The sequence below is a fragment of the Symphalangus syndactylus genome, chromosome 8 (genome assembly GCF_028878055.3).
Source record: "Symphalangus syndactylus isolate Jambi chromosome 8, NHGRI_mSymSyn1-v2.1_pri, whole genome shotgun sequence".
Lineage (NCBI taxonomy): Eukaryota > Metazoa > Chordata > Mammalia > Primates > Hylobatidae > Symphalangus > Symphalangus syndactylus.
In genome coordinates this window covers 38,136,030-38,153,617 of record NC_072430.2, presented here as the reverse complement: position 1 = coordinate 38,153,617, position 17,588 = coordinate 38,136,030, and the positions used below count along the sequence as shown (strand labels likewise).

Below are 17,588 nucleotides of genomic sequence, written 5' to 3'. Positions count from 1 at the left end.
CAGCAGGAGAGAGAGAAGTGCAGTGCCAGCCAGAGAAATGCCAGATACTTATAAAACCATCAGATCTTGTGAGAACTCACTCACTATCATGAGAACAGCATGGAGGCAACTGTCCCCATGATTCAATTTGCTTCCCACCTTGTCTGTCCCACAACATGCAGGGATTATGGGAATTGCAATTTAAGATGAGATTTGGGTGGGAACACAGCCAAACCATGTCATTTATTTTCTGTCCCTCTGTTCTGGAACATCTGCTCAATGAGAGGAGAGACATGCCTATCAAGTTCATCTCAGTGCCTAGAACTGTACCAGAGACAGAATAGGTCTTCCATACACATTTATTAAATGATTAAATAAGGAATAATGTTTCAGTTAAAATGTATCACAGGGAATGCTCAAAATATTCACTGGCAGGGCTGGTAGTGAATGCCCAATCTAGAGAGTACCAGTGCATGGAGAGAGAGACAGAAGAGGAAGTTCCATCTTTTGGGGGTTGGTGAGCCCTTGAAGAAAATTCAGGCAAACATACGGAGGCCTCATTCTGTCTCAGTCACTCTTAAAAGCACTTTGCATATATTCGCTCATTTAATCACACCAACCTATGAGGTGGGGACAGTTATTTTCCCATTTTACAAATGAGGAAACTGAGGCACAGGAAGGTGAAGTCACTTCTTCACGGTTACACAGCTCATACATATTACAGCTGGAATTTAAATACAGGCAGGAACTGTGCTGCTCTCAACCTGTGTGGTCTCAGCCAAGAGGGTTAAGTAGAGACAAGATACACTAGATGTTAGGTCACTGAGATTTTCCTGGGTCTTCCTAAGGGCCAGGTTGACTTAGCTGGCAGAGATTGGAACCAAGCAGCCTACATTGTCTTTTCCATTGTATTGTAACATCTAATTCTCTTGCTTACATTGTTCTCTCCTGGCCAGACAATGGCTAGGCTCAGTACTCACCTGTTAGGCTTCTTTCATTTGGTTAAGCAACTGGCAGACTCACCTGAGATCTGTCTTCCCACTCCAGGTACTATATCAGTGAACAGCAGGCGCACGCCGTTCACCGCCAGTGGGGAGAGCGAGATCCTGGACCTGGAAGGAGACATGTACCTGGGAGGGCTGCCGGAGAACCGTGCTGGCCTTATTCTCCCCACCGAGCTGTGGACTGCCATGCTCAACTATGGCTACGTGGGCTGCATCCGCGACCTATTCATTGATGGGCGCAGCAAGAACATTCGACAGCTGGCAGAGATGCAGAACGCTGCGGGTGTCAAGTCCTCTTGTTCACGGATGAGCGCCAAGCAGTGTGACAGCTACCCCTGCAAGAACAATGCTGTGTGCAAGGACGGCTGGAACCGCTTCATCTGCGACTGCACAGGCACCGGATACTGGGGAAGAACATGCGAAAGGGGTGAGTCAGCCTAGAGGATGGCAAGTGAGGGCCTGAGTGGGGCTGATGTGTTACAGTTGGATCCCTGGACAGCCCAAGCCTTTGCACCTACCTACACTTTCCTTCTTCCAAGAGTTTTTGGGTTTACTGATTTCCAGATTGCACCCTTTCTAGTTCTGAATGCTTGGGTTTCTTTGGCTAAGACTGAGTTGCAGAAAGGGAAGCTTTATAATAAATGTTACTGTGATTATGACACTTTTTGATTAAATATTTTCTATTTAGAGAGGGTAAATAATTCTCTTTTGGGACTCCAGGGGGCCTAGCCAACTGGCTGTTTTATTCGTTTATTTGACTTGTGCTTCTTTAGTGCTTTCTACAAGCTAACTCCTGGATTAGGCTTTAGAAATACAATGTTGAACAAGACAGATTCATTGCTGTTTTTATGGAGCTTGCTGCCTAGTGGAATATTTAGCCATTAAATAACTGATTACAAACATGGTGAGTTTTATAAGAGGCAGAGTGATGTATTAAGAACATAAACTCTGGGGCCAGACTGGGTGAGAAATCTGGCCTTCATGCAGTGATGGGAATTTTATAATGGTAGTCAATATCTTTGAAACTAGACTTCCTCATTTGTAAAATAGAAATCGGGTACCTACCTCACAGGATACTGATGATGATTAAATGAGTTAATAGGTTCCTGAGCATTTTATGTTAGTGATTATTATAGTCATAATTATTCTCATCAACATCATTAAAGAGAAGGTAAAGAGAAGCTTGGGAGGCCCTTGGAAGGAGACCCAACATACTACACAGGTTCACTGTATAGTGAGCAACCCTGACAGTTGAGGACGTGAACAAAGTCCAGAATGGACTGGATGCTTTGTTCCCTTCTGAAAAATGTCCAGAATGGAATTGGGGAACTGTTGGGGTGGGGAGGAGGGGCATGAAAGGGGCCAAAGAGATGAGGGCTGACCCTGTAGACTGGGCCAGAATGCTGGGAGGATTCCCTTTTCATTCACCACTTCAGTATCTGACGTTTGCACCCGATTTACGTTTAAGTAAAGGGCATAGATAAAGGCAAGAAGAGGGACAACATCAACACAAGGAGATTCCAGTCAAGCTATTTGTAGTTTGCAGCTTGGTCTATTTTTTTATATGCCAAGCACACAGAATCAAGCTGACTATCCACAGGCTGTCAGCTTCTATATTCTAGGAAAGGATAATTTGCATCAGGACCAAGTTTTTGTGAAGGGTATAGCTCTAGGGCTTTGAGAATGCTGTACCTGTATAGTTCTTGCCCTCAATAAGTTTATCATTTATTTAGCTGAGGAGCTGAGACATCTATATAATAAGCTGTAATAAGATGATGTAAGACAGTAGCATGTTAGTGGACAGAAAAGAAGGACATGGAGATTCAGAGACAGAAGAACATTTTGAGGAGAGACCTGCAGGGTTTCATCTCTACAGACCAGTGGCCAGTGGCCAGAAATTGTCCAAGTATCAGAAGATAGGTGATGTGGACGGATCCTGGGCCAGGTCTGGAACAAGGGCTGAATGACCCGTTTTCAAGATATGTTTTTTGTGAGGCCAACTGCGGGGCCAACTGTGTTACTAGCTAAGGTATATTTCAAGAGAACTACAAACGCTTCTTACAGTCAGATCAGAAATAGAATACAGGACATGAGGACAAAGGAGAAGAAGAGAGCTTTCTTGGAGCATATGGAATTAAAATTAAAATTCACTGAATTTTCAAGTCAGCAACCACCAGAACAGGAGCTATGATGAAGAAATACCCATGTGGGACAGAAATAGGCCACAAGGGGCTGGTCAGCCTGTCAGGTGCCTGGGCTCTTTCCAAATATCTTTGTAGGGTAACGTATCCTGGTGCTGGTTGGGGAAGATAGAAAGGTCATTTTTGTCTCTGAGATGCGTGAGACAGTTTTGGTGTTTGCCAAAGTGTTGCGGATCTTCTGTTATCTATGAAGACAATATAAAGGTCATCTCAGACATCTCACTTCTTCTTGGGTCTCTTCTTAACTTAAGGGCCTTGTGATTGTCAGAGGCAGGACACAGTGACTGTAGCCAGCTGTACAAGGTGTCTCTGAGCTCACCCATTTCAAGGGTGAATCAATGGGAGTTGGTCCAAAACTTGCCAAGAACAGTGAAAGTCACTGCACCTTTTACATTGTCACTTCTGACTAGTCATTAAAAGGCAGCTGATTGGGGATATATGAGGGACAATTATTCTTGGTGCAGTGCAGCCAAGAGTCATCCATTCTGACGAAATGAGAAGAAGCTTAGCAAATTTAAGATGTTTGATCTATACATCACTCAAATCCCAGACGGTTCAACTGATTGTTTTGTTCCCCTACTAATTGTTTTTTGTCTCTGGATTGTTCCTGACACCATGTTCAGAATCAATCAGTGGAGTGTAAAAATTATTGGACTCTTTTCTGCTAGCAAAGAAAAGTTGAGATTCCCAATGACATTGTTTTTCTTTATTGAAACTGATTCCTTAGTGGAGACACTTTTGAGTATCTTTTGTTCATTTTTCCTGCAGGAAATTGACATATATTGAAGCCCTAGTGTGTTCCAGGCACTATGTTTGAGGTTGGAAATGCAACAAACAAACAATCCAAAACAGAAACACCAACTTGACACAGCCTTTACTTGTGAACAAAGGGTGTATATTCCTCCCAGAGAAGCAAAGGGAAATGTGAGAAATGTTTAACATGTGGTTGATGTTATGGCAGATATCTACAGGGAAACAGTAGGACAAACAGGCAAGAATGGCCACTTCTATATGGAAGGAGTGACGGAACCCAGAGAAGGGGAACCAAGGTTTCTTGGATTTTAGGTTTCCTATTTCTAACTTTAGGCATCCACTCCAGGCACTTCTGAAGAGTGAAGAAAATGTGTTGGGTATTCTCTCTATACAGGAATAGGATCCTTTTTGGATTAAGGAGCCCTGCCCCATTCACCATAACAGCATCAACACAGTCACTCAGTTTGTCATTCTCTCTCTAATTTTTATTGTGTAGAAGCATTCTAGAATCAATTCTAAGTCTAGAATGGATCATTTGTACTAAATGTGTTAAGCCTAAGAGAATTCTTAAGGCTGTGTGTCCCAGTAGCTCAAATTGTGTTCTCTCCTGGAACTTCCTTGGGGGTGAGTCCGTTGGTATCACCGGGCCCACACATGAATGGGAGTGTTAGAAAGAAGCACTTGTGTATATACACTAAAGAAAGCATAGATGGAATGCTGAAAATTGGAGTTTTCATGGCTCAGGTCAGACACTAGATACTACATCAAAATAGACCAATGACCCAAGCAAAGTCAGCAACAGATACGTCTAAGAGACAATTCTTGGATCAAAGTCATCAGCCAAGTATAGGAGAGTTGGAGAATAAGGCCTGGGAAGTAGAAAGTGTTTGTGTATATGATACTAAGATTAATTTGCATGTATATGTTTCTCTTATAGTAAAATTGGATAACTCCTGCTTCTATCCTCATAAGAGTGCTTCTTCTGCCTGCGAAGATGAGCTACTCTAAATCTTGATGTCTAAAAATCGGCTTGATTGATATTGTATTTAGATTTTTTTCAGCATAATCTGTTGCTATTCTAAGATGTAGCTGTCTCTACCCATCCCAACTGTTTAGCTCTAGTTATTTTGGTTGGCTATTCATAGTGCTGTGAGAGACGTCTCCATGACCTAAAAAGCAAAGACCTGTTTTAACTACTTAATTCTAATCAGATAGGTTGAAATTCTTTAGTATCCTAGAAGACCACCTACCATCCAGTGAAGTCCTGTTGGACAGAGGAAACAGTCTAGCTCGTCTTTAGCCTGCTCTGGAGTTAGTCCTACTTAAGGAGCTATGATCACTTGACCTGGGACAACATCTTATCTTTGCTGGTATAGCCAAACTATCTAGTTCAATTGGTGAGCATCAAGTTCCAGTAAGGCAAAGCCAAGGGTTTGATTTATTTATAGATCATGGAGCTTAAATTTTAGACCATTGCTGAATCTATGCTCTTCCCTGAATGGCTTTTTCTAAACATACCCTGGCATTCATTTGGCAAGAAAGTAAATAAATCTCAGCACAAATTCATCCCAATGTCAAGAAAAATAACCTACCGTACAACATTTATCTGACATATGCACCAGCTGAACACGAAGAATACAAGTATTTTTACTTCTCTCTGGTGACTCTTGTTCCAGTGGGAAAGGCATGCAGGCAGCAGCTGCTGCTCCTCTCCATTCATGGCCTCCCTTTTTAGGCAACCTCCTATGTGATCCTGGGTAGCAGCAGCAGCAGCAGCAGCAGCAGCAGCAAATGATTCTGCCTGGAATGGGTGAGACACCAATCTTCGATAAGGCTGGATTGTGTCATTGAAATGCTACATATATGCCACATGGAAATCATGTCATAAGAAAATAGTAGGGTTGGCAGAGGCCAGGTGTGGTGGCTCATGCCTGTAATCTCAGCACTTTGGGAGGCCAAGGTGGGTGGGTCACCTGAGGTCGGGAGTTCAAGACAAGCCTGTCCAACATGGCAAAACCCCATCTCTACTAAAAATACAAAAATTAGCCGGGCTTGGTGGTGCATGCCTGTAATCCCAGCTACTCAGGAGGCTGAGGCACGAGAATCACTTGAACCTGGGAGGTGGAGGTTGCAGTGAGCCAAGATCACGCAGTTGCACTCCAGCCTGGGTGACAGAGTGACTCTGTCTCAAGAAAAAGAAAAAGGAAAGAAAATAGTGAAAATAGTAGGGTTGGCAGATACCATTAGTGTTACCTGTACCTCATTCCTGTTTTGATAAATGAGGAATTGGAAGCCCTGAGAAGTTAAGTCAACATCAATTTAACTCGGAATAGCTGTAGAATGGTTAGAATTTATGATTCCTGATTCCTAATGCATCAGGCTTTCCATTACATTGAGCAGCCTTTCCTTCATATATACTGTTATATACATATACCAGATGGTTATTAAATGTTGGAGGGCTCCAGGGTTTCTGTTTTAGGTCTCTTCTTGGCCTGCACAGTTCCCTTGGTGCTCTCTTTGTCATGATATTAAAGGTCATCTATATGTTAGTGACTTCCAAATTGAGGTCTCTTGCCTAGAACTTTCCCTGATATCCCATATTCTTATATCCCTAGTTGTCTACTTGACATCTCCATTTGGATGTCTGATAGATTAACTTAAGCTACTTAATTAATAGCTACTTAATACATAGCTTCTTAATTCTAATCAGATAGGTTGAAATTCTTTAATATACTGGAAGACCACCTGCCATCCTGTGAAGTCCTGTTGGACTTAATCATATCATTGAACAGCTTAATCATATCATTGAAAAGCAGAAATCTTGAGGTCTTCCTTCCTGCCCCAGACTTCTTTTACTTTCAGTTTTTCCCCATCTTGATAAATGGCATCCCCACTGTCCTTGGGCATTTTCTTTTGTTTTTGTCCTATGATATTCAATCTATCTCAGCGAGTCTCATCCATTTCTCTTATAAACCCATCCTGCATCTGTCCACTCTCTCTTCCATCACTATCATTTTAGATCAAGCAATACTTATCACTTCTTTGGACAACTATATAGCATGTAGCGTAAGATTATGAAAAGTCCAAATTCATTTTGTATCTTCTTTAGAATATTAAAGTTAAATTATTAAAATTTCTATATTCTCAACACAGTCTACCTTAAATAGCTTTAGTTTCAGTGGCTTTTGGTCCAAAAAACTGTAGGAAATGAAGCTATGATGCTTCTTTGGAATTAACTTCAATATTAACATAGAGATTCCATAAACAGGTATTTAGCTCTTTTCTGTGGCAGGCTTTGTGAGCTAATGAGGATACACATTTATATTAATAGAAGGCACACTTTCTTGTCCTTCATGAGCTCACAGCACAGCAAAGGGGCTAGAGACATAATCTGCGAACTCTAATGCAATCTACCAGTGTCAATGATTCAGGAAATAATCACAGGAAAGAAAAAGATAACAATTAGAAAGCAAGGTATGATGCACATTTTATACCATTTTATAATTAGTTCTGGATTCACTGAGGTCTTGCTCAGACTATCTCACTGGTGTGGGAATAACAGAAACCTGGGCTTCCAAGGTCAAATATAATAATGGTGGTTGCTTTTACTGGTCTCAGTGCTATTGAGGAGAGGAATCTGCGTTATGGCTGTGCCCTCATCCCTCTGACCTTTCTTTTCTACAACAATAAAATGAGGCAGTTGGGTTTCACGCTCTCTCAGGCCCTTTTCAACTCTAAAACTCTGATTCTCAAATGTCATCAGCTTGGCAATGTTTTCCCTTATCCCGAGGAGAGAGAGAAAGGTGAATGAAGGGCAGGAATATGAGTCCTTGCTCCTTGCAATCCGCAGAACTGTCTGGATTAGGACTTGGTTTAGTTATATCAGCACTGCAATGAAATTTTCATCTCCCTGATTCATTCATCTAAGAAAATGAATACCTTGGTGTACTGAGTACACTTCAGGCCCATCAGACCTGAGTTTTAATTGATGGATTAACGAATAGAACCTTAGACTTCTAAAGAGCATTAAAAGGCTGTTTCCTCTTTGGTCCATTGTTTACTCTTTTCGATACATAATGACATGCATCTGAGAAAGTGGCTTCCCAAGAAATGTGCAATTCATTTACATAAATCAAACTGTCCCCTTTTTTTTTTTTTTTTTTTTACTTTTCTGTTGTTGCTTAAGTCATACAAATGTATCTCTGGTGACAGCCACAAGCAGAGCACAGATTCGGCCTCTTCTTTTTTTTTTTTTAACTTCCGGTTCTGCAAGTTTCCCTTTCCACAAGCACAGGATTTGATGATTCCAGGAAGCTTTTCCATAGTACATGAACCCTAGCTGAGAGTTATTCCACCAGGTGAGAGTCTGAGCTACCTCTAATCACAGCTGGTCCTGTTACTCTAAAAAAGAGTATCAGAGTTGTAGATTCCAGTTATTCTACAGTCTTGAAGGTTTAGAGGTCTAAGAAGGACAGGCTGGGGACTTTGAAGATCTTTTAAGAATCGACACCTACACCTGCATTCAACCTGAGAATGTGAGGGTCAGCACTTTGGTGCAGTGCGTGACAGCTGCTTATGAACCAACGGCACACCTGCTGCTGGCTGCAGAGCTGTCAAATGGACTCAGTGGCCATTTACATTGCCACTCTGTATCTTTATTACTGCGTGTGCTCAAAGCAGCTTAACTGCCAGCAGACATCTGCCCATAATAATGCAATAAATTGAAATGCTGCTAAATTATGAGAAACAAGTGCTTTGAAACACAACACAAGGGGATTATTGCAGGCTTTTCTAGCATCTCTGACTTCATGTTTCTTTTCACAGAGAGATGAATCCTTCTTCACTACAGTTTGGATTAAGAGGAAAGGAAAGTTAAAAGACCTACTATTTATTGAAAAAAATGATGTGCCTTCTCCATGTTTGGTTCTTAATATATACTGAGTCATTTAACCCTCACATCCACTCTGCAGACTGCATATTATTATCCTCACTTTCTACGTGAAGAAATTAAAGGCCACCCAATTCATTCTGAATACCTACTAAGTGCTACGTGCCAGGGACTGTGTTGAGCACTTGGGACACAAAGGCATTGATTGTGGTTCTCATAAATGTGCCATTATATTCTGGTATCCGAGGAACTGGGACATCAGTGTGGGGGGAAATATCATGGAAGGCATCACAGACTGGTGCCACTAGAGCTGAGGCTTGGTGGAGAATCAAAGATCTTCCAGGCAGACCAGGCAGGGGAAAAAAAATTCCAGGCAGAAGGAAGAGATGTATAAAGGTGACTTCAATAAACAGTAAGTTTTCCATGTGGGTGGCATGTAGGGCTTAAAGAGTGAGGAGGAGGGATTTGAAGGGAACTTTTCGAAGATGCAGCTATAGGGGTGACAAGGCCAGCCATGAAACACTTTGCTCTCCCAACAAGTTTAGGCATTATCTTATAGGAGGCATAGCACGTTTAACAATGGGATAACCAGGTCAGATCACTGTGGCAGAAGATAAATTGAACACAGAAAACAGGAGACCAACAGGTCAGCATATAATAGTCCGGTTTGCATTGGTATTAATTCAGGAATGAGAGATAAGAGCCCTCCCTGAAGAAATGAGAGTGGAGGTCGAGTTTCCGAACATATTTGATAAATAAAAAAGGGGCAATGTCAATAGGACTTAGTTAGTAATCAATTATACACAGCTAAAGAATAGCTGAAATTGAATTAGAGCAAGGGTTTGGCCATAGGAGCCTTTTGCTTCTTCCTTTCTTCTGAGCCATCTTGAATCAGTGGGAGATTCTTAGGAGTGGGGAGGACTGTGGTGACCATTAAGCAGATGTAGCTGAGAGTCAAACCTACACCTGCTTTGGTCCCACTCGGAACATATGTATTTACCTTCTCTCTGTGCCTCCGTTTCAACATTTACCACGACAATATTGGCAGTGGGTGTTTAACTGGCTTATTGTGAGGCTCCATTGTAGAATCAAAGTGTATAATGTGCTCACGTAGATAATAAAGTTAAAATTCCCCTTTCAGAATCTGGAATTTAGCAATGCAAGAATCGAAAAAATGATCTGGCTGGTGTTTTTACTCCATTTTTTTTTCTTGTGTAGTGGAAATGACCCAAGTCTTATTTCTGTGTTTAAGACATATGATACAGGTTAGAGTTTAAAGTTGAGAAGGTTGGGCCATAAGAGAACATACCGAAGCATGCTTTTCTTCATACTTTAAATGGTGTATTTGGAATTGAAATGTGACTCTTTTGTAATCCCGGGTTTTAAAGAATTGCGTTAAAATGATCTGTTATGACTGTAGTGATCTCAACCAAGATTTGGCATATATTTGGTAGAAATGATGAGTTGTAGTTTGTGTCTCTTTGTCTTGTAAAACTGGCCATATTTGAAATTAAGCTAAAAGATTTTTTTCCTTGGAGATAGAAAAATCATATTTTGAACTTCTCCCTATTCTGGTCTCTCATTTGGGATTTATAGTGATGACACCCGATACTGAGTATTATGTATGTGTCTGTGCATAGAGCACGTGTGTATAGTTTTCCTCTAGCTTCTGAGAAGTTTTCTATTTTATCATGGGTTCTGTTTTAATCCCACCAGGGATTGTTAAGAGGAAAAAGCAGCCAACATGTAGTAATCATGAATAGAAGTCCCAAACTTAAAACCTAAAACTTGACTGACCCAACGAAAACCAGGCAGAGTATAAAGAGTTGTATAATTACTTATCTTGCCAGTAGAATAGATGCTCAGATACTATCTAGCAAAACCACCCACCCCCAATTTTGGATGAAGAAACTGAGGCCTCCAGGTAGGAAATGAGTGGCCAATAGAATAGAACAGAATGTTCTTAGTCCCTCATTTTGGTTCCTGTTTATTGGATTTTTCAAAGAAATATACATGCATCTGTGCATCTGTGCATATTTGTGAAGATATACTTTTATGTCTCATGATCTTCTAGGCAGTAGTCATGCTGTTATAGCAAAGCCATTTGGTAAATCTCCAGTAATTTGTTCTAACTGATAAATTCTATCTGAAATGTTGGCAACTGATTTAGAGGGAGGAAATGTGGAGGGAAGAGATGTATATATTTCTCTTCTCTTTCTGTTTCATCACTCATCCCATCTTACCCCAACAAATAACCCAGCCCAACAGAGAGGTTATTGGAGTGACAAGTACATCTGGAACTTGAGGCTGGACCCTTCAATATGAGTGGCTCTTGAAAGACCCCTTTCTGTGGGCTACTGGACAGCTATTTTTCTGCCAAGTAGATGCAGTCTTTCTTGGAGAAGATCATTTCATGCTTCTTAGCATGTTTAACCTTGATAGCAAGACACTCTCATCAAAATGACAAACCCCAACAAAGCCTTCTAAGAGGCCAGTAAATCAGAAGCCTCATGAAATATGTGGGGATTAGCATGCTCCCCCTCCTTGTTTCTGCAGGGTAAGAAAGCCCTGTGCATTTCAGATTTCAATCTTCTCTGCAGGCCCCTTGTCTGAAACCTCCTGCTATGGCTCACTGGTATTTAAATATTGTTTTCATTTAGTCGCCTGGGGCCACATACTGACACCAGCTAAGGCTGGCACATTGTTTATCCCCATCAGCAATGTTGTAAAGAAAAGATAACTGCTCTGATGTTTGTTTAGTTGAATTCTTCCCATCCTGGAAAGCATCCTCTCTGGGTCTGAAGATAGCAGCTGATTCCTAATGTCATCATTCCTGTCGTAGCTCACTGTTGCTCAGCAGGATCTCATCTCCAGCCAGTTAGTTGTCTCTGATCTCCTTGTCCCATGGCTCAGTCTGTAATGAAACTTCCACAAGCAACCTAGCATCTTCAGCCACTATAAGTTGGAGTCTCCTTCTGTGGAAATCCACAAAGTCAAGGCTATATTGAGAGTAGAGGTAGAAGGAGAAAAAAATGATGAATAACATTTCTTTTATCTGTATAGATGATAAAATATTTATTAGGGGTTGTGGGGGGTGACTCTTTTATCAAAGTTTACACACTCATATTTTCAAGTTGGAAAGGACCTCTGAGATTTTTGAGTCTAACTCAATATCTGATGCATATAGATCCCTGGACAAAATTCCTAAATTGCTGTGTAGACTCTATAGGAATATGTACTCTTATCTACATATGATGTACTAAATGCTTAGCAGTGGTTAGCTTATTTAATCTTTGCAATAACTACATAAGATATGTGCTATTTTCATTCTTAATTTATATCTGAGGAATTGGGGTTAAGGATAGGTTAAGTAACTTGCTCAAGGTCACCCAAGAATACGTTGAGGTGATCTCTGGGTCTTCCACTCCTGAGTCCTCTCTTCTGTGATCGATATACTTTACTACTCTCAGTAACCAGGATGCTCACCTCTTCATGAAGCAGCCATTCCATTTTTGGATATTACTAAGTAGTCTAAAAATCTTCCTTTCACTACAACTGAAGTCTCTTTTTTGAAACACTCTTTTTATTTTATTTTTTTCCTTTTTTTATTATACTTTAAGTTCTGGGATACATGTGCAGAACGTGCAGTTTTGTTACATAGGTATACACGTGCCATGGTGGTTTGCTGCACCCATCAACCCATCACTTACATTAGGTATTTCTCCTAATGCTGTCCCTCCCCTAGCCCCCCACCCCCTGACAGGACCCAGTGTGTGATGTTCCCCTCCCTGTGTCCATGCGTTCTCATTTTTCAACTCCCACTTATGAGTGAGAACATGTGGTAATTGGTTTTCTGTTCTTGTAGACACTGTTTTTTACTGTGATAAAATACACGTAACATAACATTTACCATTTTAGCTCTTTTTTTTTTTTCTTTTTTGAGACAAGGCCTGGCTCTTTTGCCCAAGCTGAAGTGCAGTGATGCAATCTCAGCTCACTGCAACCCCTGCTCCCTGGGCTCAAGCCATCCTCCCAACCTCAGCCTCCTAAGTAGCTGGGACCACAGGCGTGTACCATCACACCCGGCTAATTTTTGTATTATTTGTAGACATGGATTTTCACCATGTTGCCCAGGCTGGTCTCGAACTTGTGAGCTCAAACAATCTGTCCACTTCGGCCTCCCAAAGTGCTGGGATTACAGGCGTGAGCCATTGCACCTGGCCTCATTTTAGCAATTTTTATGTGTATAATACGGTGGCATAAAGCACATTCACATTGCTGTGCAACCATAGCCATCACCCATCTTCAGAATCTTTCTTTTGGCCTTGGTTCAGGCTTTGGGAGCTATACAGGATTTATTTACTAAAAAAAAAAAAAAAAACCTTCACTAGTTGCTTATCATGCCGTGGATCCTAGGGATGTCCAGAACAGATCAAGCTAAAACTCTTCTCTACAATAGACCTTCAGTTATTCAAAGACAACTATCATGTTTTTCACTGAAATGTTGTCAGTCATTCTCAGGATAAACATCACTAGTTTCATGAACCAGTTCTCACCTATTGTGGTTTTAAGTTCCTTGCTGAGTTAATCCAGCAGTCATTGAGAGAAGTGGGGGAAGGTGGGAGAGGGTTCTGTGTTCACTGAAAGGAAGGATGGCTTCCAGTACTTTGCAGGGGTCTTTGTGAAGCAGGCCATGCCCTTCCAAGGAGAAAGCATGTATTGTTAATGCAGTAACTCACGTGAATATCAGATATGGTGACACATATGGACTATGGGTTTGTGTAGTTGGCAGGATTCACTGGTACATTTATGGTGGTGGTGGGGTGAGCGCTTTTGTTAGTTTCTTATACTGTAAAAATGCTTTGGGCCAGGCACGGTGGCTCACGCCTATAATCCCAGCACTTTGGGAGGCCAAGGCAGGTGGATTACCTGAGGTCGGGAGTTCGAAACCAGCCTGACCAACATGGGGAAATCCCATCTCTACTGAAAATTAGCCAGGCATGGTGGTGCTTGCCTGTAATCCCAGCTACTTGGGAGGCTGAGATAGGAGAATCACCTAAACCCAGGAGGCAGAGGTTGTGGTGAGCCAAGATCACACCATTGTACTGCAGCCTGGGCAACACGAGTGAAAACTCCGTCTCAAAAAAAAAAAAAAAAAAAAGCTCTGGGCCCACTTCAGGTAACATCACATTTACCACCTTGTCTTATTCTTCAAAATAGTCCTAGATTGAGTGTGTAAAGTTACATATCTCGAAAGCAAAGCTAAATTTATTTTTGATCATAGGAACATCTTAGGGTACCACTAGACAAGGAAATCATGATTTTGACAAGTGTCAGCTGACACAGAATCATTGAATGCTACAGCTGGGCAGGGCCTTAAAAAATCAACTATTCCAGTGCTTATAATTTGCAAAGAAATAAGTGAGATTCAAAGTGGTTATATAACTTGCCCAAAGTCACAGAGGTAGTAAGTAGCCGTGCTGGGACTTATCACTCAGTATTTTGAATCCCTGATGAGATTTGTCTATCCTAAAGCAATTTCAGAGGTTCTCTTGCTTTGTATCTTTGGGCTGGTCCTTTGTAGCTGAGAGTAGGATGCTCCTGCTGTGTGGGTCAGAAGATTTCTTCACAAGCTCAGTGCGTCCTTGTGATTTTTTTTTTAACATGTAATCATCCCTTTATTTATTGCAAATAAGCTCGGCAATTAATTTAGTTAGCAACTTATGGTCTGGAAAATCTCATTATCCAAACCTTACATTATCAACACATCTGTTTAAAAAGAGATGCTTAAAGAAGTGGTCTAAATATGCAGATTCCTGATCATCTTGAAGAAGGGAACTACTAAAAGGCAACCTGGGAGGGAGTAGACAATTGTAGTGAGGCCATGAAAGCCACTGACATTCACACATAAGGGAGTATAAAAAGGGAATTCACATTTATTGAGTACCTGCATGTGCCAGGTATAATTTGGCCCTTAAGTAAGATGAACCAGGTTTGGAGTCAGACAAAACTGGATTTGTGGGGGTTGGGGAGAGGTGCGCAGTGGCTTATGCCTGTAATCCCAGTGCTTTGGGAGATAGAGGTGGGCGGATCACAAGGTCATGAGTTCGAGACCAGCCTGGCCAATATAGTGAAACCCCTGTCTCTACTAAAAATACCAAAAAAATTAGCCAGGCGTGGTGGCAGATGCCTGTAATCCCAGCTACTCAGGAGGCTGAGGCAGGAGAATCGCATGAACCCGGGAGGCAGAGGTTGCGGTGAGCTGAGACTGCGCCACTGCACTCCAGACTGGGCAACAGAGCGAGACTCCATCTCAAAAACAAACAAACAAACAACAACAAAAAAAACTGGATTTGAATCCCAATTCCATTGCTCACTATTATGTGATCTTGGATGTGTTTTGAACCCCTTTTTAGCCTCAGTTTTCTGATCCATCAAAAAGCCATTTTGGGGTTGTTATGAGGCTTAAATAACATAATTGTGTAAAAATCGTGGCAAAATGCCTATAATTTTGTAAGTGTTCAATACATGGAGAAGTATTATTATTCTTCTCTCATTTAATTTTTAGAGCAGATCTTATAAAGTTTGTGGTATCATTCAGATTTTTAGATACTTAAACCAAGGATCAGAAAACTAAAATAAATTTCCACAGTCACAATGTTAGCAAATACTAAAGGTAGGAATTTTTCACTCAGTCTATCAGATTTTCTACTATTCTTTGCCATTCGTTAAAACAGGAGGCCTTAGAGGTGGGATTAGGCACTGTGGGAGGGAGAGAGAGCTGTAAGAAATGAGATGGCTTTTTTTGTTCCTCTTTGCCAGTTCTCTGTTTTAGGACTTTCCAAGGGGCAAACATGAGAAATACATTGGGATGGAAGCTGTCCATTTGGAGTAAATTCAGGATTGAGAAAAGCAGTCAGGATCTTCCACATCTTTTCATTCACACTGTTTGTTCCTAGGTGGTGGAGAAGAACTGTAAAGTTTCATGGGGCTGGTCCAGAAGAGCATGAAATGAGTACAGCTCAAAACTTTTGCCTCATCACAATTTATCCAGGGCTGCGAAATAACCTAACTCATACCTGCATATTTACCCACGTGTACAAACACACAAACATGCACAGGCACACACATGCACATGAATGCACAGACACAAATTCTTCGGGCATAAACCTGGACCTCTCTAATTTTTGCTTTGCTCATCTCTCCTTCTCTAGACGGGGAGCCATCGACTATGTATCCCCAGTGCCAAGGAAAAGAAGCTCAATCTGTGTTTGTGGAGGAACAAATAAAAGAATGAATGCAAAGCAAAATGAATGGGACTATTTCTAAAGTTAACTATACTTTAGTTAGAATTCTGGTTTATTATCTGACAAATTTGAAGAAACTTAGTACCTGCTAGACATCTAAACTGCCCACCCTCACCCCCAATAACAAGTTAGGATTTTCATAGTTGGAGATGTGCCTAGAGAGAAATAATGGGAAGCTCCCCTAGGCTGGGGCCTAGCCTCTTGGGCCTGTAGCAACTATTCCTGTAACTCAATATTAGCTATAGAGTGGCAAGATTCAGTGTTACTTAAAGTGGACAGGTGGGCAGGCATGGAATGAATGAATCTGGAATAGAGGGAGAAGCAGGCTTATGCATCCGAGGTAGGCATTTCTACCATTTAAAACAATGGGGTGACTTTGCAGCTCTCCTTGGTGAAAAGAGCACTTCGTGGATGATACCCTTTTGTTCCCACTCACTCCCTTTTTATTCGCCCCTCCCCTGTCCTGCTTACCTTTTCTTTTTCCCCATTTCCTCTTCTTTATCCCGTTTATTCTTCATTATTTTTTCCCTGATAAACCCCACACAGTCCTTTCTTCATTTCTATTTATCTTTTAAGCTTGATGCAGCAATAATGTCTATTGTTTAAAGGGCTTTTCCCTCCCAGATGGATGAGATTGACCCTTATTTGTTCAGAATGACTTGACTCAGGGCTGTTATAAAATGTGAGCTGCACAAAACTGCAAGGTGGCTGGTGCCTACCAGCCACCTAGATAAGTGGCATCTGGTTGAAGGGGAGGACAGGCCCCTAAGGCCTCTTTGAGCACATTGTCTAACCTGGAAGTCTTCTCCTTTTGAACTACAATAAATGAGAAAGGGTCTTAGCAAGACAAAACAATGACTATAAAACTAGGTGGCTAAAATATGGCTGAGGAGTGCAGAAGAGTACACTGGTATATCAATCTCTAATTGGGGAAATGATTTGGCTGCAGCACAAAGGAGCCCCTCTCTGTCTAACACTGGGTTTGCCCCTTGAGCTTTCTGCAAATGGAGATTGATGGTGGTGGCGTGATGGTCAAGGAAATGTGTCCTCAGAAGAAGCTGAGCAGAATTATTTCTTTGTAAATTTTCTTTTTCCCCTTTCTTCCTCCCTCCCTTCAGATATCTCACTTTCTCACCTTTCTTTTACCTTCCTTCTTTTCTTGCCCGTGATCCTTTCAAAATGCTTTAATTTTTTTCTTATGTGGAGAACATGGTTTACCCAGTCCATTTCTTTTCACTACAGAGTAGCATTTCTGGGGGCTTTGATGGGATAATTGATATAATGAATCTTGACTTTGGTAGGACTGTTATTCTGTCTTCATAAAATGCTACTCAATAAACCAGTATCTAGATTATAGCTCTGTTAGGAGTGTTTATCACTGTTGAAAAGAAGCCTCATAAAAATTGTCATCTGTGGGTTATTGCTAACATTATAGATTATGAATCTCCATTTTAAA

The 17,588-nt window shown here is 41.3% G+C and overlaps 1 protein-coding gene across 13 annotated transcripts in view; it reads left to right on the top strand.

The window, feature by feature from the left end:
- NRXN3 (neurexin 3) overlaps positions 1-17,588 on the top strand; it is a 1,686,195-nt gene that overhangs the window by 552,413 nt on the left and 1,116,194 nt on the right. For all 13 annotated transcript variants that reach the window (XM_055288598.2, XM_055288594.2, XM_055288597.2 and 10 more), the window contains one exon: positions 1,027-1,410. In XM_055288598.2, coding sequence (XP_055144573.1) covers positions 1,027-1,410 — 384 coding nt within the window. The remainder of the gene's footprint in view (positions 1-1,026; positions 1,411-17,588) is intronic.